This window comes from Eulemur rufifrons, chromosome 7 (assembly GCF_041146395.1).
Source record: "Eulemur rufifrons isolate Redbay chromosome 7, OSU_ERuf_1, whole genome shotgun sequence".
Classification (NCBI taxonomy): Eukaryota; Metazoa; Chordata; class Mammalia; order Primates; family Lemuridae; genus Eulemur; species Eulemur rufifrons.
Genome location: NC_090989.1, coordinates 72,460,756 through 72,483,142, shown reverse-complemented (window position 1 = coordinate 72,483,142; position 22,387 = coordinate 72,460,756). Strand labels below are relative to the sequence as shown.

General features: G+C 35.7%; 1 protein-coding gene across 1 annotated transcript in view; it reads right to left on the bottom strand.

Moving 5' to 3' along the window:
* Positions 1-1,864: 1,864 nt before the first annotated feature.
* FGF12 (fibroblast growth factor 12) overlaps positions 1,865-22,387 on the bottom strand; it is a 227,084-nt gene continuing 206,561 nt past the window's right edge. The window contains exons 4-5 of the mRNA XM_069472776.1: positions 15,971-16,169; positions 1,865-1,983 (exon numbers count right to left, since the gene is read on the bottom strand). Of these exons, the coding sequence (XP_069328877.1) occupies positions 1,865-1,983; positions 15,971-16,169 (318 nt within the window). The remainder of the gene's footprint in view (positions 1,984-15,970; positions 16,170-22,387) is intronic.

The following is a 22,387-nucleotide window of genomic DNA, read 5'->3' as shown; positions in this document are numbered from 1 at the left end:
CTTGCCCAGATGTGCAATGTTTATTCTTCCCAACTGCTTAGGCAAATTCCTCCACTTCATTTTCTGCCAACCTCCTGTTAACAGAAATAGGATACTTGGTGAAGGACGCGAACCACTGTTGAGGAGCAATGATTGTGTAGAGTGAGGGAAGCTACGTTGACCTTGAAATACAGCCACCAATGGCAAGGTTTGAGGTGAAGACCTAGAGCTTCTGCAAAGTGTATATATTTTAGGGAGTCATATTTGGAACAATACATGCTGGAGAGTAGAGATATAGGAGAAGTTACATGCTAAGTCTTCTCATTGATAATATCCATAAATCTGCATACATTTTTTAACATTCTGTTTTGTTTTGTTTTGTTTTAATTTGGATGCCTCTACACCATTCCTGATTTGTAGGACTAACTAGATCTATTTATTCCAATGTGATTGTATAACATTTATTTCTTCCCTAATATTTTTTTCTAATACTGTAGTATTCCTAACTATGCATTTGCCTGCTCTTACACTGAGTTCTTTTTCACTACTTTAAACTGCTTACACAATCCTGTCTGTTGAAGCCATAGCTGTTAATTCCATATTGATTCTTTATGTCCCTGGAAAACTTAATGTATTACTAGTACCCTTCTGTGTTCTACAAAAACACTTATTGTCAACTGGACTTATAAATGAGGATATATACAGCAACAAACAAACCACTGGCTTCATAAGACAATAAGTTAGGAATTTCACAGCCATGCCTCCCAATTTCTTGGCAGAGTTTGAAAAACGCTATATACATAAAACTCCGGTAAGGTACAAAGGCAAATACCATTTGCTTTGACCAATTTCCTAGGACTTATTTCCTTATATAAAACCGATCTTCTTTCTTTCCTGCTGCAAGATATGGTACAAAACTTTCTAAGACATGCATCTATACTCCCACAGGTGTCCATAGAGTAAAAAATCAAACTAAAGGTAAGAGCAATTAACTTATACCTCACTGCCTGGACATGACAATGGCAAAGAATTTCCAAAAGTCACTTCAGCATTAGAACAAAAACTTTTTTTCTAAATGACTAAAAATACTAATTCCTGGAATAATAACTTCGATAAAAATACGATATTCTCCTAGGAGAATTTAAAACTTTTTTTATGAAGGAATTAAATCAGCTGATGCTATTTGGTTCAGTATGGCTTTCCTTTTGCATAAAACAATCCTAATAACAGTGTCAAAAATAATTTTTAAAATTTTCTTGATGTTAAATGGTTGCTGGCTATATACTTTATAGGCATTAAAAGAGTCTATAATTCATATATGTTCAATTTCACGGTAAAAAAAAATCCTGGAAACAAAATGTAATTGTGTGTCAATTCCAGATGCCCAAAGAAAATACAAAAGCAAACACACACAAAAATACAAAAATATAAAAAAAAAAATACAAAACCACACATCACACCGTTATCCAGAGTTTATGCTATTTAGGGTACAACATCAACTTGTAAGTTCAATTCTCCAAAACCCTTTCCTTCAAGGTAATAACTTTATTTCATCTCTATCAATGTCTTCATTACAGTTAGCCCTCTATTAATAACAACACAGTTTAATTTAATGTTTGTGGAGTCCTGATTTATTACTTCCTTTGCTTTTATGCGTGCAAATCCTTGTGCATGTGAATTTTCTACCACATTGCAACAGGCAAGCTTTGGTTCAATTTTCTTGTCCTACACAAAGGAAGATTTTGAGTGCAGAATCTTAGCCCCTAGGTCCTGCGTTGCCATTTTATTTTCCTCTCCTTGGGTGGATTTTTTGGAAGGAAATGGGGAAAGGGGAGGGAAGAGAAAAGGAAGGGATGAGAGAGGGAAGAAGGGGAAGAGTTCTCAGCTATGTTGAATCTTGATTCACCACTTTGCCTCCGTTCATGGTTGGTGTTCCAGAACTTTTCCTCGAACGCCCTTGTTTTTCTCCGATTTCATGTAGTGATGGTTCTCTGTACATACACACTGGAAAGCAAAATCACAACAATTACTTAAGATAGTGGACATCAATTTGGCTTCAGTAAATGTTTCAAATTTTATTTTACAATATGCTTCACTCTCATTACTAGCTTTTCTCCCCATTGCACAAGAGTTTTAACTTGATAGTACATTCAGAGGATACAATGGTTCTCTTCCTGTTCTACCAGTCACAATCTTTTAAGCCTTCTTGAACTGTAGACACGAGAGTTGTTTCTTTTCTCTTATAGATAAGGCTTGAATCTTTATAATTTCCTAACCTACATAACAGGATTTTCATCCAGAGTTACAGGAGACATTTGAGGTATAGTATTTAAGGTGGAAGTAGCTATTTTGTTTTTTGGTCCTTAATCTACAATCTTGTTTGGGTAGGGAAAAATATTTATTTACATGTTCTTAATCTTTACCCCACTGCAAGAAATATGATACTGTTGTGTCAAACTGAAATATTTATTGCCAATTTTCAGGGCATCCTATGTAAGAAATGAGAGAGGAAAGAGAAATGATAAAAAAGGTAAAGCAATTTTCCCTATTGCCCCAGATTTCCTTCACCTAAAATAAAGACCCGATCCATGACTTTAGTTAGTCATTAATAGGGAATGTGATCACACAACCCTAATATTTAGTTTACATCTATATAAACGGTTCCTTTTCTCCTCTATTGTTTTGTTTGGCTCCAAATTTCAGTCATCTGTGAACCACCATGGTGGCTAGATTATTGCTTAGAAAGAACAATGTTTTTCAGTTCACAGTAACTTTTATAAGATACGATCTATCAGCACATTGACTATATTAATTCTGCTTCATTATACAAATGTGACTGCACAAGAGCATATAATATATTTTACTTAAAAACCAGGAGTTACCTTTATCCTTGATTTAGGAACGAACAGTTAAATATATCTACCTATTGAATCATCACTACAATGGTTTAATAATTTGAATGTTATTTCCAACATCAAACAGCTTCCTCCCATGAGCTTTGAGTTGCTAAAAGTACCAACTGGGGATCCGTAGTGCCTAGATCCACATCCTGGCTCACCCACCTACCAGCTTTGTCAACTTAGACTGAAAAATGGCATGTTTATGAGGATTAAATGCCTTGCATATAGCAAGCACCCATAAATGTTTTAGAAAATTAAGGAGCTGATCTCTTTGTAAGAATTTTAGATAATAGATTTCAGAGAATATAGTGATATTGTTTTGGCTGAAGGTATTCTAAATCCAAAACTAGATTGAGAGAGAGTTAAGAATACAAGTAACGTTCTTTTGAGACTAGTTCAGTAATGAAGAGATGGGTTTCTTCCCACATACTCAGTAATAGAACTTCTTAAAGGTTAATGTGCATTTGAATCACCTAGGAATACCGTTAAAGTGCAGATCATGATTCAGAAGGTCTGTAGTGGGCTTGGGATTCTGCGTTTTTAGTAAGCTCTTAGGTGATGTTGATCCTGGTGAAACCCAGACCACACTTTGAGTAGTATAAAATATATGTACAAAATGTCTGTTGAGCGCCTTATGCAAAATTGTTACCCACACATATTTTAATAAGATTTTAAAATATTTCAATCACTACATTGAATGGCTTTTCCAACATCCTCAATGGACTACATGCCTTTGGCTGAAGTAGCAGAGTATACAGAGGAAACCTGCTCAGAGAGCTGATTCTGTAATTTTCAAATGGCACAAATAGGTAATTCAAGTTTCTTTCTTTTTTCCCTTTCTTTTTTTTTTCTTAAACAAAAAATAGAAGATCTTTGTGGACGATCCTGTTGGAATGTTGAACTTCCTCAAGTCCAATGACTCTTAACTCTATTTCTATTATAAACGAAGTATCAAAACCTCCAAAATTAAAGCATACTTTTACTGTTGCAATATATTACCATTTACCATTTACATATAACTGCTTAATGCACAGGAGAACTCAAGAAGTTATGAAGTGATTCAGTTTGAAATCTAATCATAAGATGTCATAAAGCAGCTTTTCCCAACTCTGTCACCTAATCAGCTATGAAAACCCATACATTTCCCCAGGCCTCACCAGGGATTGTTAAATCAGAATCTCATTGATGGAAAAAAAAATCTGTTTTTTAAAAATAAAGAATAGATTTTGACCTGCAAATTTCTTTTTTTCTTTCTTTTTTTTTTTGAGACAGAGTTTCGCTTTGTTGCCCTGGCTAGAGTGAGTGCCACGGCGTCAGCCTAGCTCACAGCAACCTCAAACTCCTGGGCTTAAGGGATCCTACTGCCTCAGCCTCCCGAGTAGCTGGGACTACAGGCATGCGCCACCATGCCCGGCTAATTTTTTCTATATATATTTTAGTTGGCCAGATAATTTCTTTCTATTTTTAGTAGAGACGGGGTCTCGCTCTTGCTCACGCTGGTCTCGAACTCCTGACCTCGAGCGATCCACCCACCTTGGCCTCCCAGAGTGCTAGGATTACAGGCGTGAGCCACTGCGCCTGGCCTGCAAATTTCTTAAACTTCATCTTAGAGGGAATTAAAGAATGCTACTTTCTAATTTTCATTAAAGAATACATTTTTCTAATTTTTGTTGTTGAGTGTCTTAGAGTTGCAATTTCTTTTTTAGTTTTTTTATGCCATAGATTCTACCCAAGACATTCATTCACATCTTCATCTTTTTTGTTGTTATTTTTATTTGCACATAAATGTTGCGTCAACACACAATGTTACTATTATAATTACTGCTGCAGATAACTTTGCCAATAACCTGGTTGTCAGCTATTTATAAAGCAGTCAGTTTTAGCTGAAATTCCCAAGATTTTACTTGTTTTAAACTTTTAAGAAAGTCATAATTTTACTTTAAATTTTTCAGGAGAAATTTAGGATAACTAAATTAAAAGTGATTATTGGATGTTAAAAGTGGTAAACAAGGAATCCGAGCTATTATAATGGCAATGAAAGCCTGCATATTCTGATACTGCATTTGCAACACAAGCACCAGTGAAAAGAACATAATAGAAAATATTAAATGGAAAGTTTGCCCTGGAAAAACCCATACCTAATCCTACAAAGAGAAGATGGATTTTTTTTACAATACGTCAAAGCCCAGTGATATATATTTAGTATTTCATCTTTTAAAGAGAATAATCTTTCACTTAAAACAAAAAAATAAATACATAGAGCAGATACCATATATCATTGTCACAAAGTTCGTAGCTTATGGTCTTGTTATGACCAAGTGTAGCATTTTGTTTGTATTACCAGAACTACAGGGCTTTCTACAGATACATGACCAGTCCATGCTCAAACAGCTGTGAAAATGACAATCTTTACTAGGTCAAGTCATAGTATCTAGTGTCCACCATACAAGTGTATTCTGCTCACATTAAAAGGTTAAACTGGGGATTTCTAGCAAATGTGCTTTAAAGTAGTACATGATGTAGGTTGTGTGATTAGAAACCTGCGCTTGTCCTTGTGTCTAACAATGGGGGGAACACTCTCTCATCAAATCTGTCTACCTCATTTTTACTCAGAAAGCTGGGCTGAATCCCTCTGCTTCAATCTATAGATCTAGACAAGTCAAAAGCATGAATAGAAGAAATATTGAAGAAGGAAGCAGAGAAGGAAAAACTGAAATATAAATCAAAATAGAGGAAAAATAACAAGAAAACTGAGATAAGAGCATGCTTTGATTTGAAGAAAGGGTACTAAAGAGTCAAAAAGAAATGCTTTCTCTTTAAAAATATTATGTTCTTTTACCATTTGTCAAAAACTATTACGATGACACATGTTAGAGGAACACTGATATTTTTTCTCAGAAAAATCCTATGAGGTTGGGGTGGGGAACAGCAACTATTTCTTCTCCTACTTTATGTACCTAACAAATGAACAGAAAGAAAGCAAACAACTTGATCAAGTACAACCCAGTTGGTCATGCCCAACAGCTAAAAATCATCACTGATTTCTCTCATTTTTCTGTGAACCTACATCCAATCCATGAGTATTCTGCATCAGGTCCAACTTCAAAATAAATCCAAAGTCATTCTCTCCAAAAACACTACAGTTCAAGCGACTACCATCTTGCCCAAGATCCTGGCTGATTTCCCTGCAATCCTAGAGGGACAAACCTAAAATGACTCCCCATCGCATTAGCTGTAAAATCCAAAGTCATGAAGGTGGCTACAAGGTCTCAATTTATATGGTCCTTGCCTACTCCTCTAACTTCGTCTTCTACCATTTATCCTTTGAATCAATCTGTTCCAGTCACGCTGGCTTTCATGCTCATAATTAGAAATGCTTGGGTTCTATCAGAGACTTTAGAATCTTTTAATTTTGTGTATAAAAACTTTCTTCCACATCTTTACATGGTTTACTACCAAATTTCATTCAGACTCCTATTCAAAAATGTCATCTATGTCATCTTCTCTAAGAGATTTACCTTGTTCACCCTGTTTAAAGTAGTCCCATTTTCTTCTTAGAACTAATTTCTAGTGATATTTTTAAAATGCTTATTTTCTTAATTGTTTATTTATTTATCTATTTCTATACATAAATGCCATAAAGTCATTTTTTTTTCTTGAGTACCACTGCATTCCCATTACTTAGAACAGTAAAGGATGCTCAGTAGGTGTTTCATAATTACTTTCCAAATGAACTGCAGAAGTCTGTGATTGGAGTAAAACTGAACTTTCTTTCATCTTTAAAGTCAGTGAAGCTTTACTTTCTCTACAGGCCTAAACTTGTGCTGAGTACCCTAAAATATACCAGTATACAGTTAGAATGGATGACTGAAAGAATGGAGCAATGCATCCTATGGGGTGGGCCACATTTATCAAGCTCCTCTAGTTTAATGATATTTGGATAATCAAATTATATGCATCATTTTCACAGAAATAAGAATAGTCAATGGAAAAGAAAATAAACCTAGAAAGTTAACCAACACTCTTTTCTTTCCCTGTATACACACACAGTGAATTATAGGCTAGAAAAGGAAAGAGATTCTAAGAATTATTGCATCCAATGATTCCTTAACTTTGTGCTTCTCGAAGTATGAACTCCTAACCACCACCATTTTTTAAAGTTCTAGATCTTTAAGAAATGCAAATTCTTGGTCAGGTGCAGTGGCTCATGCCTGTAATCCCAGCACTTTGGGAGGCTGAGGTGGGAGGACTTGAGCCATCCTGAGCTGGTTCAAGACCAGCTTGAGCAACATAGCAAGACCCCATCGCTACAAAAAATAGAAAAATTAGCCTGGCATACTTTTGCATGCCTGCAGTCCTAGCAACTTGGGAAACTGAGGCAGGAGGGAGGACTGCTTGAGCCTAGGAATTTGAAGTTACAGTGAGGTATGTTGCCATTACCAAAACTGCACTCCAGCCTAGGCAACAGAGAGAGGCCCTGTCTCAAAAAATTAAAAAAAAAAAAAAAAAGAAAGAAATGCAAATTCTTGAACTGACCCAGATCTACAGAATTAGAAACTCAGGAAATGGGGCCCCCCAATCTCTGCCTTAGTAGGCCCTCCAGGTGATTCTGATACACACTCAACTTGTAGAGCTGCTGTCCTTAATGCTTCCATGAGAATCACCTGGGTAGCTTTCCAAACAATACATATTTGTGTCTTGCCCTGCAGATCATAAGTCATAAGAAGAAATGCACGCAAACACACAACTGATGAAATAACTAAACCAAACAGCTTTAAGGAATGGCAAAGCCCATTTACACACACACACACACACACACACACACACACACTTCTATTATAGTAGGAAAAGCAAGAGGTCTGACGTTAAAAGATAACAGAGCTGGTCATAGTTTTGCCTCTTTCTAGCTGTATGCACCTGAGTGAGTTACCTAACCTCTCTTAAAGACAGTTTTCTTGTGTTTAAAATAGGGATAATAAATCTTAACCAGAATAATAGCAAGGTTTTAGTAACTACCAAATGATACTTTGGTTAGGAAAGTGTGTTGAAAATAACAATGTATAAAGTAGTACAGCTGCTACTAATTATTATTTTTGTGCTGCTGCCAGATTCTTGGCAGATCATTTGAAAATTTTGAGTCCGGGTAGTAATGAAGAGAATTAGGTGTAAATCTTTGAGTGCCAATATTGCTGTGTAGTGGTGAGCTAGCTGGACAACCTGCGTGGAGGGCCATTGTAGTCAGTGCTGACAAATTGTTTTTCCAAATGAAGACAACATAACTTCTGTTTTAAATGAAACTCATAAATTACACTCTATAAAGCACCCCCATTCTCTATCAGTTTCCATCAAAGAAGAATAAAATATGATTAACTTTCTATTACTACCAATTTAATTGAATTTTCCTGGCCCTCTGTAATTTTCAAGAAGTGGAAAGGTTAGATTGCTCTGTTCGTTAATGTACCAATAAAGATATTTAATTGTCTTAACAGCAGATCATAGAAGGGCGTGGGCAATTAACATGAAGCAATTTCACACCTTAATTAATGTCACATGGAATTCCTTTAAAGCTGTAGGAGAATTTTAAGTGCTGATTTGGAAGCAATGCGTTGCCATAGAAATGCATCTAGCATTCTGCAAACATTTATTATAAAGAGTTATGAGACATTGTGAACAAAAAGGTCTATATCTTCTTAGAAAGAGAGTAGAAGCAATATTTGTTTGTAAGAGACAAAGACAGAAATGGATGAAGAATGTGTAGGGAAGAGGTAGGAGGGTTTTATTGAAGACTATATTCAGAAACCAGCAAATAGTTGCTTAGAATGAGTTAGGATGGTTTGCAGGAGGAAGGTGTCACAGGCTAGCAGAGATCCAAAACTCCAAAGGAGACAGAGAGAGTAGCAGCTGTTATCTTTTCTGTATTTAAAACAATTAGGGGCATCAGAGGTAATATTTTACTCCATTTTTCTCTTTTTGTCTTCTAATATGGTTGGGTCCAAAAGAGAATTTTGAAGATTAAACCATTTATTTTTCTTTCCAATTTATTGAAATAAAAATATCAAAATACGTTTGCCATTACTGTCCTCCCAACTGGAGGTTTACAACATCAGGACTCCTGATTTGTTTCACTCTTTGGTGTCTCCTTATGCAATTGTTGAAGGGATTATTATTTTCCTTCCAAAGTCAAATTTCATTGCCTCTAATTTCTCATGCAATGCCACATCTCACAGCATTCATTCAATATATAATATGGTAAGACAATGTCCATTTTCTCAGGGAAAATGAAAAAAGGCACTTTACATTTGATCTGACAGAATTCTCTTGAGAAATCCAACTTTCTTACAATGTCTAATCTTCATCTTATTCCTATGAAACAGATGGAATTTATAATTGACTTCATCTTCAGAGATGACTGAGGTTGAAGAGGTAAATTATTTTTCTCAAAGTTACTTAGCAAATCATTGCCAAAACTTTGATCAGCAGAATGAAACATTTTTGTATCCTTGGTTACTCGATTTCAGAGATAAATGTGCTAAAATAATTGGTATTACCTCTACTAACTCCATATAGTAATCTAACCCTGCACTAAAACACACATATCTTAATAATAGTAATAAAAATAAAAATGTAACATGTTTCATGTATTTAATTACATGATATCAGACAATTTATATTATATTAGGTTTAGTCTAATACATTGATCGCAATAATTTGAATGTTTTAAATTATCTATGGCCAGATTTAACAAAAATGAATGTAGAAACAACAAATTCAGCTCAGAACACTGAGTTTCAAACTTGGTTGCCATAAGAATCACTCAGACAATTTTTTTAAATCTGTAGATTCCTAGGTCATACCTGGATTTAATAAATCAGATCACTTTGGAGATTTGTTCTGAGAATGTTTAGCTTTTAAGAACATCCCAGATGGTTCTAAAACCGATGTTTGGGAAACTGTGATTTACATTATTCTTCTGGGACTTAAATCAAGTTCTATTAGCTTAAAGCAATAGTTCTCACAAGGAAAATAGATAACATGTTAACTGCCGTGTGTGTGTGTGTGTGTGTGTGTGTGTGTGTGATATGTGTGTGTGTGTCCTGTCCTACTAAAAAATAAACTGGTGGAAATGGATCAATATCCCTGTAGTCCAAGGTTTAACACTTCTATAGGGATGGATGGCTCTCAATTGATACGTACTGATCTTACTTTGCAAATATCTTCTTTTCTCCAGGACTCAGCTCTTGAAGCTTAAATCTTTGCAAAAGGCACACCAGATTCTAAATACTCAACCACCTGCGGGAGCTGAGTAATGAGCTTCTTAAAGGAGGGAGGAGAAAAGGAGGAGATTGTATTTTGTTCTTTGTCAAATGGTTTTTGGCTGCTGTATCTGATAGTAAAGGGGGAGGTCAGCACCAAGACAATTTAAATCTGGGGGAGTCACTTATCTGCGGTGTGAACAATGCTCCGAAAGGGCAGAATTGGGAATCATGAAGCCTGTGCTGTTGTGTTAAATTCCAGGGGAGGGGATTAATGTAAGTAGAGGTTGACGTGAAATGTACATGGTAATGGACTTAAATATCAAGTCCATCAGTCTCTCTGAATAGATGCCCCTGCAACCCCTCATTAACACCCCCTGTGTTCTAAACACAGGTGGAGGGGTGAAAGAGTGAAGGGAAGAGGTTTGGTGGATAGCTATTATCATGTTATCAGTGTAGGATTTAATGATCCTCAAACTGGCAGAGTTTAATTTTGGGAATCCTGACATTCAAAATGAAATCATTGGCAGGACTGGGATAAAGGCCGAGATATTTGAAAAACAAATAAATAACAACAACAAAACAAAAACAAAAAAACCCTACTTTGGCTTTTCCTCCCTAAGAGGCCAAGTTTCCTCACAAAGGAGGGGCTCGTTCACTGTGCAGTACTGGACTGTGTTGGGGGCTAACAGTCTTAGCAGTGGGCTTAATGGTTTACAAAAATTTCTTTAAAAGCTACAACATAAGATAATTGACAATTTTTTCATTAAACAGAAAATATAACCAATCTCTTATGGAGCGCTCATTTTCTATTGATTTTCTAAATGTGTCTTCCAGTTATATGCTTTACACTTGGCCTATAGAAAAAAATATCAAAAACTTTCTTTAAAAATAACACTTATAGCTAGAATGCCTTTCATCTTAGTCCCTCATCCAAAAAAAGAAAATCACCTATAATGGAAACAGTTAATAAAATGGTACTTTATTCATTCATAATTAATTCAATAAAGGGAAATTTTTTGACTATTTTTGTATGCAAATCCCATGCTAGGCTCCATGAAGGAACATGGTTTTACACTAAAGTGCTTATAAAGACTGCCACACAATGTCACTGCCAAAGAACTTTAAGAATCATCTGGTCCAAATTCTTTTACAGAATACGAAATTAAACCTATTAGAATTCATCAGAAAAGTGATGTATTCTTAATTCTTTCTTTCCTAGCTTGAACATGGCATTCCACTTTTATATGATCATCTACCAATACGCATTTTCCTTATCATATTATGTATACCTATCTCAATTTTGCATAGTTTAAAACTAGCTTACTATTCAAGTTGTATCACGGCATAACATTTCTGCTTTGCTATCATTGAATTTTCTACGTATTTTCATATTCACAGATGTACCCGAGACTTAAGGGCAATATGGTGTAGGGATAGTGTAGGGCTGCGGTCCCCCCTGCCCCGCCCCAAGGAACAGTAGTGGTCCATGCACTGTTAGGAACCAGGCCACATAGCAGGAGGTGAGCAGTGGTTCAGGGGAGTGAAGCTTCCTCTGTATTTACAGCTGCTCCCCATCGTTAGCATCACCGATAAGCTTCACCTCTTGTCAGATCAGTGGAGGCATTAGGTTCTCATAGGAATGTTAATCCTACAGTAAATGCACATGCCGAAATCTAATGCCTGATGATCTGAGGTGAAGCTGAGGCTGTGATGCTAGCACTGGGGAGCGGCTGCAAATACAGATTATCATTAGCAGAGAGGTTTGACTGCACAATAAATGTAATATGCTGGGATCATCCCAAAACCATTCTCCGCTCCACCCCATCTCTGGAAAAACTGTCTTCCATGAAACCCGTCTCTGCTGCCAAAAAGTAGGGGTTAGATGCATAGGCATTGACATTATGCTTACCAGATTGCAATCCCAGTTCTACACTTATCTAGTTCTGTGATCTTGGACTGGTTATTTAATTACTTTAAATTAATTAGTCTCCTCATCTATTAATATAAAATGAGGATAATAACATAAGGCTGTTGTGGTATTTAACAGAGATAAATACACCACCTGCCTAGCAAATGGTAAATTGATAAACTGTATATAGCAGTAGCAAGACTAATAATAGTAGCAATAACAGTGGTAGCAAAAATAGTTTGAGGATTATAGCAGGGAGGAAGAAGGTCTCACTGCACAGTAGAATAATGCCTAACATAACTTCAAGCATACACATATTTAATAATAATGGCAACCTCTAAAAACCATTTAATGATATAAAATATAACTGCATGGAAACTCATTGGGTAATTGTTCACATTTTTTATATTATAATGACATCAAAGTACATAAGAGGCAGAGAACCAACCAAATTCATGTGTATCAGGTGAGTTATAAGAGCATGAAAGTCTCTACTAATCTGCAATACCTTTTATTTCTAAGGAGCAGGTATATTCCAGATTAAAAAAGAAGAGAAGCAATTAGGAAACATTTATTCAAAACCATTTACTAGGGTCCTACTGCACAACATTGAGGTTACAACCACAACCTTTCTCAGACCTCAGATTGTAGCCTATCTCACCAGTCTCCTTGGAGTTTAAGTGCTTGATTGTTCAAGTCACAACGCCTTGGTTTGTGTTCTGCTCGGTTGCTTACGAGCCGTATGATTTGAGACAAATTATTTAATGTCTCTGTGCTTTATTTTCCACATTTGTAAATGGGGATAATACTAGAAACTACTTTGTAGAAATGGAATGAAAAATATTCATAAGAGACAATAATTAAGGTGTGCTTAAAACAGTACCTGTACAGAATACGCCTTTATAAAACTGTTAGCTAACATTGTTCAAAAAGGTAAACCTTGTTCTCCTAGACAAAAAGCAAAGGCATTTATAGGGAATTAAAAGATCTTTGGTCTAAAACCAGTTGAGTTCTTGCTTTCATCTTTGGAAGTGATTCTCATCATATCCTATATACATTACAGCTAAGTTTTCATTCTCACAAACTAAAGAGACAAAGAACCTTGGATGTAATTTTAAGTATTAGTTAATCTGATATAGAATGGACTTTATTTTTTTCTCAGATACTTTATTCCAAAGTATCAGTAAATAGTATAAAGTAAAAACAAAACAATCTACCAAAAAATGTCAGTAAGAAAATCAGAGATATTCTAAAGAGGATGGAGGGCTGAAGCAGAGGTGTTAGTGGCCCAATACCTATTCCACCATTCTCCCAGAATAACAGAACATTTATTTGGTATGTAGCCATCCATAAAAAAGACATTATTCTTAGCTTCCCTACACTTAAATGTGACAACCTGGCTGGGATGTGGCCAGTAGGATGTAAGTATCCTATGGCAGCTACTAGGGACCATCTTGAAGAGGAAACTGGCCCAGGCTCTTGTTTCCATCTTCATCTTCCTCTGCCCTCTGACTGGAATAGGATGCTTGTTGGATCAAGGGGAGAATGGCACATCAAGGGCCACTGTGTGTCTCTGTGCTGATGGTGCAGTGCACAGCTGTACATGGATCACAGCAACGCACCAGAGAGAGAAGCACTAGAAGCTGGGTGCAGCCAAGGTCCTTACCAATTGGGATGCCACAGCACCAGCCCTGGACAGCTGGTCTCTAGATTTGGTTTATGAGAGAATAAAACTTTGCATGATTAAGCTGCTGTTAACATGGGTTTATTGCTGTGGGAAGCCAAATCTAATTCTAACATACATGGATAGGAATGTCTAGTTGTCTGTTTTCACATTTGTACTGAAATGCAGCGATAAATGTAGGATTAAGGCAGCTCTGTAACTTGGAAAATAGCCATTGTGTACATTTCTTTTGGAAATGTGTACATAGTCATTGAGACCCAAGTGGAAACTTGACTAACCAAAGTGCAGAGAGCAGCTCTACTTGGGAGGGTAGGTTATAGGTGTTTCTTTCTATTTAACAATATAAAATGCATTATACATAAAAGAAATAAATAAAACACATGTTTTTTCCCTTTTCTTTATACTTTCCTGAATTTTCTAAAAATTATTAATGAACTTGTACTATACTTTTATAACAACAAAAAATCAACTTACTGTGCAAATAAAATGATGCAATAGTTGAAAGCATAATCTGTCAAAAACATCATTCTTGAGAATTAATATATTTTGTCATAAAAATATCACCTACTTCTTAAGTACTCTTTGCTTAACCCCATAAAGCAACTTTCCTACCTTTATTCACACTGCCCCTGGAGTGTTTTTGTCTGCCTAATCCTTACCTATCATTTCAAATTGTATGAGCCTGGCCTAACCCTGAAGGTACATTTAAAGACTGGCTTCTTAATGATACCTTCCTTTTTGTGGAAGTGATAGCTCTTTCTCTAAATATCAATATCAATTCCTGCAGCATGTAATGCACATCACTTTTTATATTATACTATTCCTATTAGCAGACATATTTCATATCTTTAAGAATATTATAAAGTTCTCTAGAGCACATAGTCCTTTGTCTTCATACTTAGTCATTTGCTAATTCACATGTTCACTAATGTAATTGACAACTTATTATCAAATATCTCTCTATGATATGCCAGATATTGTACAAAACACAGGGAGATATGAGAAAAATTAAAGCATGTTCTGCTCATTCAAAGAGTGAGCTAACCGTGAATAAGAGAGGACAGGGTGGCAAATTTAAGACAATGTGATAATTTCTATGGGAGATAAAAGTATACAATGACAAGGTGATAGGATGTTTAATTCTATTTGAAGAAAGTCAGAAAGATTGTCACAGAAGTGTTAACTCTTGGTTTAATTCTTTACAAGGACTGATAGGCATTTTTCAGGCAGATGAGATGAGTGGATGGAAATTGGGGTGAGGGGATGAACAACATGAGGCCTATACAGTGAAAATATATTGCAGGAAAGGAAAGTTTTGTGTGGCTAAAGGCACAGGGTGTGAGGAGAGGCCTGAGGGAGAGTAGGAGCTTTGAAAATCATATTGTATCCAGCGCTTTGAGCATAGTATTGATTTAAATGATTGTTGACTGTTGCAGTCATAGTACTATGTACTCTGCAGCAGGCACTGTGTTCATTGGTTGACTGGCCACACCTCTAGGGGACAGTAAGCCTGTCTAAGTCAGAGTTGCAATGCACTGCCTCGATTTTGCCATTTCCTTGGACAAGCAGGCTGAGCCAATGTTTTAATTGATTATAATGTGACTTTCAGAGGAGAAAAATGTTATGTTGGTAAATACCCAGACCACTACTGCTTATCTAGCTTGTACTAGAAAGCTTGACTGCATTGAGTAAATGCGGTCACCCAAATGATATATTATCATCCAAGTGAAGGAACTTCTGAGGGAGCACAACCCAGTTGCCAAAAAATGGGTTTCTTCAGCAAAAAAATTATTTATTCTACTGCTCAATTTGAAATGAGTGAACTCTATATTAAATGATCAAAGGAGGGGAGGTTACAGGCTCAAAGGAGAAGGATGCAATTTAATACTGTAAATATAAAGGTATCATTTGCTTTCAAGGGTGTATCCTGAGAAATTAAATTATTAGATTCAACAAAAAAGGAAATTACAATACCAGGTGATAACTATCACTATTTTTTACTTCCAGGGGCTTTCTTCTGTCTTCTATATTCAGGCATATTTTTTTCTATGTGCCAAGTATTTGTAGTAGAATTTTCTTTCTTTCTTTACTTTTTTGATAGGAAGAGGTACTACTGCATTTTCTGAAACTTTGTTCTCATTTGTTACATTCCAGACAAACCCTCCAGAAAAAAGAGATGAGGGAAAGATTGGTGTCAACACACAGATAAGGGTCCAATAAAAAAAACAAGGTGGCTTCATACCTTCAATAGGTTTTGGTACAAAATGTGATGAGGGCTTGGTTTTCTTCACTCTGTTTCCCTTCATAATTTGACCTTCTTTATTGAGTCCCAGAAACCATGCTCGGCCTGATTCTTGCTGGCGGTACAGTGTGGAAGAATAGATCACATAGTAGTTTTCAAACACAGATTCCTTAAATTTGCATTCTGGAGTGAAGACATCCTGGAAAAAAAAAAGCATATACAAAAAAGATAAAGGACTTAAAAATGAATCAGCAAATGCTTAAATCTAATGAGCTTGAAATACATGTCCTCTTGAGAACAAATGAGAGGCAACTGTACATAATTTCTATCAGCAGTTTATAAAGATTCATCATACAAAATCAGGAGACACGATTTCCTGTCTAGCCAACCTTTACTCCACAGAAGACAACTGCTCAAGCTTGAGCACTTAGGAGGCTAAAATCTTTCAAGACTGTGGTCAAACCAGAACTCTGATCCTAGCATAATATTTTACAAATTGAAGTGATGGACATTCCTCCGTTTAGTGCCCTTTAGCACGTAAAGAAGGTGCTAGAATTCATCCCGGGACCCAAAATCAAATACAACTCCAGTAAACACGGGCTCACAAGATGTTTTTGAAGGACTATCCTGTATGTACAAAAATATGTTACCCAGTCACAGCTTGTTCAGTAAAATCACCACTTTGCCTGATGTCAGTAATTTCCCTAGAACATTTTTTAATTTTTAACTTAGTAAACAAAATCTTAGGTTTAAAAAACCCAGAAAGAAATAGTAGAAAAAAATATTACTATTACATTTAAGAATCCTCAATGAAACACAGAATAAAAGTTTTAGTACCATTAGAACTCAGAAGATCCTCTACTTTAACCCCTTAATTTTATAAGTGAGAAAAACAAAATGTTATATGATTAATTCAAAGATACATAAAAAATTATTGACTCAGTGCCAGAACTCACATTTATTGCTTTACAACCACTGCCTCTCTAGTTCACCTTTTCTGCCTGAGTCTTATTTAGTGACTTGCAGTGAAATTTTTAAATCAATACAATAAAAATCATATCCTAACATGTCAAGTGAACAAAACATATTTTGTGGAAAGAAGAATTTTTCTCCTTCTGAGAGAGCGCCGAATCCTAACCACTAGACCACCAGGGAAGGTAAGCACACACAGTCCTTCTGAGATGAGCAGAGGAAAAACAAATGTGGCAGCATCCTCTGCAGCTACAAGTAAATAAAAATTCTTCCTACACATCAAACAAATTCTCAGTAGTCACAATCTTCTTCACTATGTACTGGAAGAATTTCAATATGAGGCCCCATGACTTAAAGCAGGTAAGTTATTGATGAATATAGGGATAGAGTTGGTTGAAACCATGGCCTTGTAGGTGATACTCTCAGGCTAACCTCTTGGCTTCATTTGTAGAGAGCAAGGTGATGCATAGATGGGAGACTGGTGAAGGCCTTCAGAATTAAAGACCACTTTGATTTTATTCTCTCTCTCTTTTTATTTTTAAGAGACAAGGTCTTACTGTGTTGCCCAGACTGGCCTCAAATTCCTGGGTTCAAAATAATCTTCCCACCTCTGCCTCCCAAGTAGCTGGGACTACAGGTGTACACCACCATGCTCAGCCTGATTTTAAATGATTCTAACATTACAGACCAAAACATGAGACTAAGAAAATGGAACTGGAAAGGTGATTGTAGACATTAAAATAATAATAATAGTAATAATAAATTAATATTATTTTTATATTAATACTGAAAAATGATTTCTCAGAGTACTCTCAGCGTTAAGTTAAACTAACTGGCTTGAGAATCAGAGAAACAAATGACCATTACAGCCTTCACGCCCACTATGATGGCTACAATGAAAAAATGGATAATAAAAAGTATTGGTGAGTCAGTTAACCTCTATGAACCCTCAATGTCCTCCACTGTAAAATGAGGATATGTTTACTACAGACTTGTGAGATTGTAAAGATCAAATTACATAACACATGTGAGAACTCTCTGATAACTACAAAGGCCCTTACAATTATTCCAGTTTATTTAATTTACACAGAAAACCTTGACATTGTAACTTTAAAGATTTCTACACTTTAGTATGATATCTGCTCAGAATAAAGTTTTTGAAAGGTAAGGAATGTTACGATTCACTCACAACTACTTTTACTCCCCTGAGTTTTACTTTCCAACTGAACACTTTCCAACTCAAGCAGGAATGCATGAATTGTATAGCCCTGCACAGTTAATGCAGTTAAATGATATGATAACCACAATTTATCTTTATTTTGCTCTTTCTTTGCAGATCCCCAGGGGATGAATGTGCAGTGAATGAATGAACCCTCATTACACTCAGACACTGGTCTCCTTGCTGTTGCTCAAACACAGCAAGCACTTTCCATTTCAAATCCTTCACAATCGATATTCCTTGTTCTTGAAAACCTCTTCAATAACATGGTTTGATCTCTTATTTTATCCATGTCACTGCATAAATGTAACTACCTCAGAGTGATCTCCTTTGACTGCCTTACATAATTTAGCACCTTCTCCAGTCACTTTCTAACCCTTTACCTTGCTTTTTTTAATTCTTTGCAACTTGACACTTCCTCGCATTATAGTACATACGAATTTGTTTAAGCTCCGTGAAAGTAGGCACCATGATGGTTACATTCCCCTGGTATTCACAACAGTTCTTGGAGTTAAAAATCTCCTCTAACAAAATAATTTGGTGAAAAGATATCCTAAGAAAGATTTGATTCCTATGTATCTCTAAGCTGTGTTCAAATTGGGAAGGTATTCTTAGGCTGTCAGTTTCTCTAAATGTAATAGAGAAGTGTTTGCCGAATTAAGAAATCTCAAACATCCCTTTTGTCTTAAACATTCTATAGCTTTCTTATTAATGTTAAATAGTTAAATAATTTATTGCAATTAAGGAGTCTATATAAAATATTGTTATTTCTAAACCAGTGCTTACCTATCAAAGAAATGGTGGTAATATATTATCTATAAAGCAAATAAAGAAAAATGTAATCAGAGAAAATACACTTTGCTGTTATATTAGTAGTTATAACTAATGATTCTCCCTATGGCATGTAAGAAATACTGATTTTCAAATATGTGCCAGATACAAAGGGCCCTCTGGTTTTTATTTTTTCCTTTCCAATTAAAACCTCCAATTTTCAATGGATAAACCATCTTCCCTGTTTGCTGTGCATCTTTGTTTCCTGGGTTGTGTTTAAGAAAGAAAAGAATCAAAAGCTATTGATGGTTCTTCCAACACAATTTACATCCAACAACTCCAGAGATAGAAAGTTCCTTTGGTTATAATCTTTGAATATAGATTCAAGCTGTGAAGCTTCTGGTTTGCTAACTTCATTAATGACCTTTAGATGCAAAGAACTTGAAAATCCTTGGTATATTAGCAGCTGTTCTGTTAACTGTGTTGTCAGACACAATGATATTAAATCTAGCAAGAGAACTATTGTTTTCCACCCTGACAAGAGGCAAAGAAAATGCCAAATTACATTATCTCAAATGAATTTTTTTAAAAACTAGAATTGCTTTGACTAGAACAGGTCTAATTTTATAACTTAAAAAAAAAAAACCTTTGCTGATATGGAAACCTTTGTCTATCTACTTTTGAGATATTTTTTACTGGAAAACTACTGAGCTAATTTCTCTAAAAATAAAGCTTCTTTGTTAACACATTCTTTGCAATATCTGACAAGGCAACAAGGTAAATTTATACCATCATAAAATAACACAACCTGTGACATATTAGAAATGTAATATTGGAGGCAGATAGACACAAATATTCAAATCCCTGCTTTTTGGCCTTGGACAAGTTACTTAATTTCTCTGAAACTCAGTTTTACCATCTGTAAGCTAAGGTTAATTACACCTTCATTGCAAGGTTGTGATTATTAAGACAACGAAGGTATATCAGGCATATAGTACCTGGCATATTACTCACTTTCCTTACTTCTGGTTATAATTTCCAGGTAACAATTGATATCACAAATGGGAATGTGTTAGTTTGAGCAGTAGACTGAAAAAAGTCATTTTACTTGTGGAATCCAAATAATGTCTTGGGTATCTTTTACCTGTGACAGGCTAACCAAGACTACATAACTTAAGGCTCAATTTGGCCACCTACAGGCAAAGAACACAAAGAAATCATCAATAGGAAGATAAGTGATGTGATGATTTTCAGGTTCTAGTGAGGCACTGCACCACGTGCTATTTGTCTTAACCTCTAGCCAGAAGAATGCAAGTACAGAAGTGAGGTGGGAGTGGGAAGAAGGAGAAGGCCAGTTGGTGAGGCGATGTGTCATATTACAATTCAGTGTTACCATCAAACTTATTCTCAGCAGTCTCAATGTTCTACAGACGATGTATCTGGAATAGATAATGGGGGAGCAGTACAATTCTCCACTGAAGATGGTATTGGTTCTCATGAAGTAAGCATTCATCGCACACTAGGTAACCAAGTGTCCAACTATGATTGAGTTTGAAAATCAAGGCAGGATATGTGCCTCTGGTGCCTCAGCCTTTGTTTTTCTTTCCTTGGATAAGGATAAAAAAGGAGATGTTGTCGAATTTCCATATTTCAATTTAAAAGTTGTTCTACTTTTTGGAAAGTCACTTTTTATACTCTAAGGAGGCCCAGAAATTGTCAACTAAGGCTGAAAAAATATTTTTTTAACATGAAATTCCCCATTTTTTAAAACTCCATGTATCAACTTTCATAAAGCCAAAATAACTGATAACAAACTAACTTCCTGATATAAATGATTATAAAACTGGACAAAGCGTATGAGGCAACAGTTGCCAGGCACTTGTCAACTGGAGTTCTAGGTGTTTGATCTTTGAGATAAGGAGGTCAGCACCATATTAACCCTGGCTTTATGCAAGGGACACTTTCCAACTCTGAAATGGAAAGGTGAAGCTGAAGGATAGCCACTGTGGGTTAGTGAAGTTGAGGAGGCAAAAATTGGAGTCTGGGACTACTAGAGTGACTTGAATTTTGAAGCATGGTGCCAAAGAAAAGGGACTGGGTAGAATGAGGACAGGACACTGCATGCAAACTTCCTGAGGCTTCTAGGCTTATGGATAGACTGCACATGCTCAGGGTAAGACTCTTCAAGGCCTACCATAGAACAGTGGCTTCAGGATTGCGAGCTGCATGGAAGTACCTGAGGGTGTGCAGGGCTGGGGATACACTGAACTTCCAGGCAAACCAGAAAAGAGAGTCCTCAATAGGTACATTGGACATGCATTGCAGATCTCAGGTCACAGTTTAAAATTAATGACCACACCCTAAGTAAGCCTGCACTCACCCCCAGACTAAAGACAGAATCCAAATATTCAAGACCTAAGCACACACCCACACATACAACATAAGTACAATGTGACAAGATCAAGAAGATCTAATTGTTATTAATCTCAATGCCGGAACAAAACACACACCTCTATTAGCAGCTAAAGTAATAAACTCCACAATGTATCATACAAATGTCTAACACATAATAAAAAAGTCATGAAACATAGATGCAATTAGGACAATGTAACCCACAATCAATGAATTCAGCAGATAATAGAAAAGACCACAAGATGGCCCAGGTGTTAGAATTAACAGACATGAACTTTAAAACAGCTGCTATAAATATGTTCTAGGACATTAAAAAAGGATATAATGAATAAAGAAGAAATATCAGCAGAAAAGATGGAAATGACTTTTAAAAACCCAATAAAAATTCTAAAAGTGGAAAAAAACAATATTTGAGAAAAAGGATTACTATATATATTTAAAAGAAAGACTGGATACTGGCAAATGAAAGCATTAATAAACTTAAAGACCAATTAATTGAAAGTATCAAGGCAGAAGTATGCAGACTACTAACCTGTTGATAATATCAATTGCCTATGTGAAAGACAAAAAAATGGAATAAAGCAGGAAAAAAAAAAAGAATAAATAATGCTTAAAATCTATCAATATGGTGAAAATTAAAATTCCTACAAATACATATAAATAAATTCAGCAAACACCAAGCAGGACAAATACCCCAAAATTTCACTCAGACACATTAACCAAAATTCCATAAAACAAAGAAAAAAATTTTAAATGAAGTGAAGAGGGAAAAAAAAATCATAAAAAAATACAGGTAAACAATGGAGGCTAGACGGCAATGGAATGAGCTATTATAATGTAAAAGAAAAAGTAAATTAAATCCATAATTCTATATCCAGTGAATATATCCTTCAAAACTGGTAAGATGTTTTCTTCTTCTCTCTCATATTGTCATTTAATCTTTAACAAAGCAGACAAAAATATACATTGGAGAAAACAAACTCTATTCAATAAATGGTGTTGAGAAAACTGGATAACCACATGCAGAAGATTAAAACTGGATT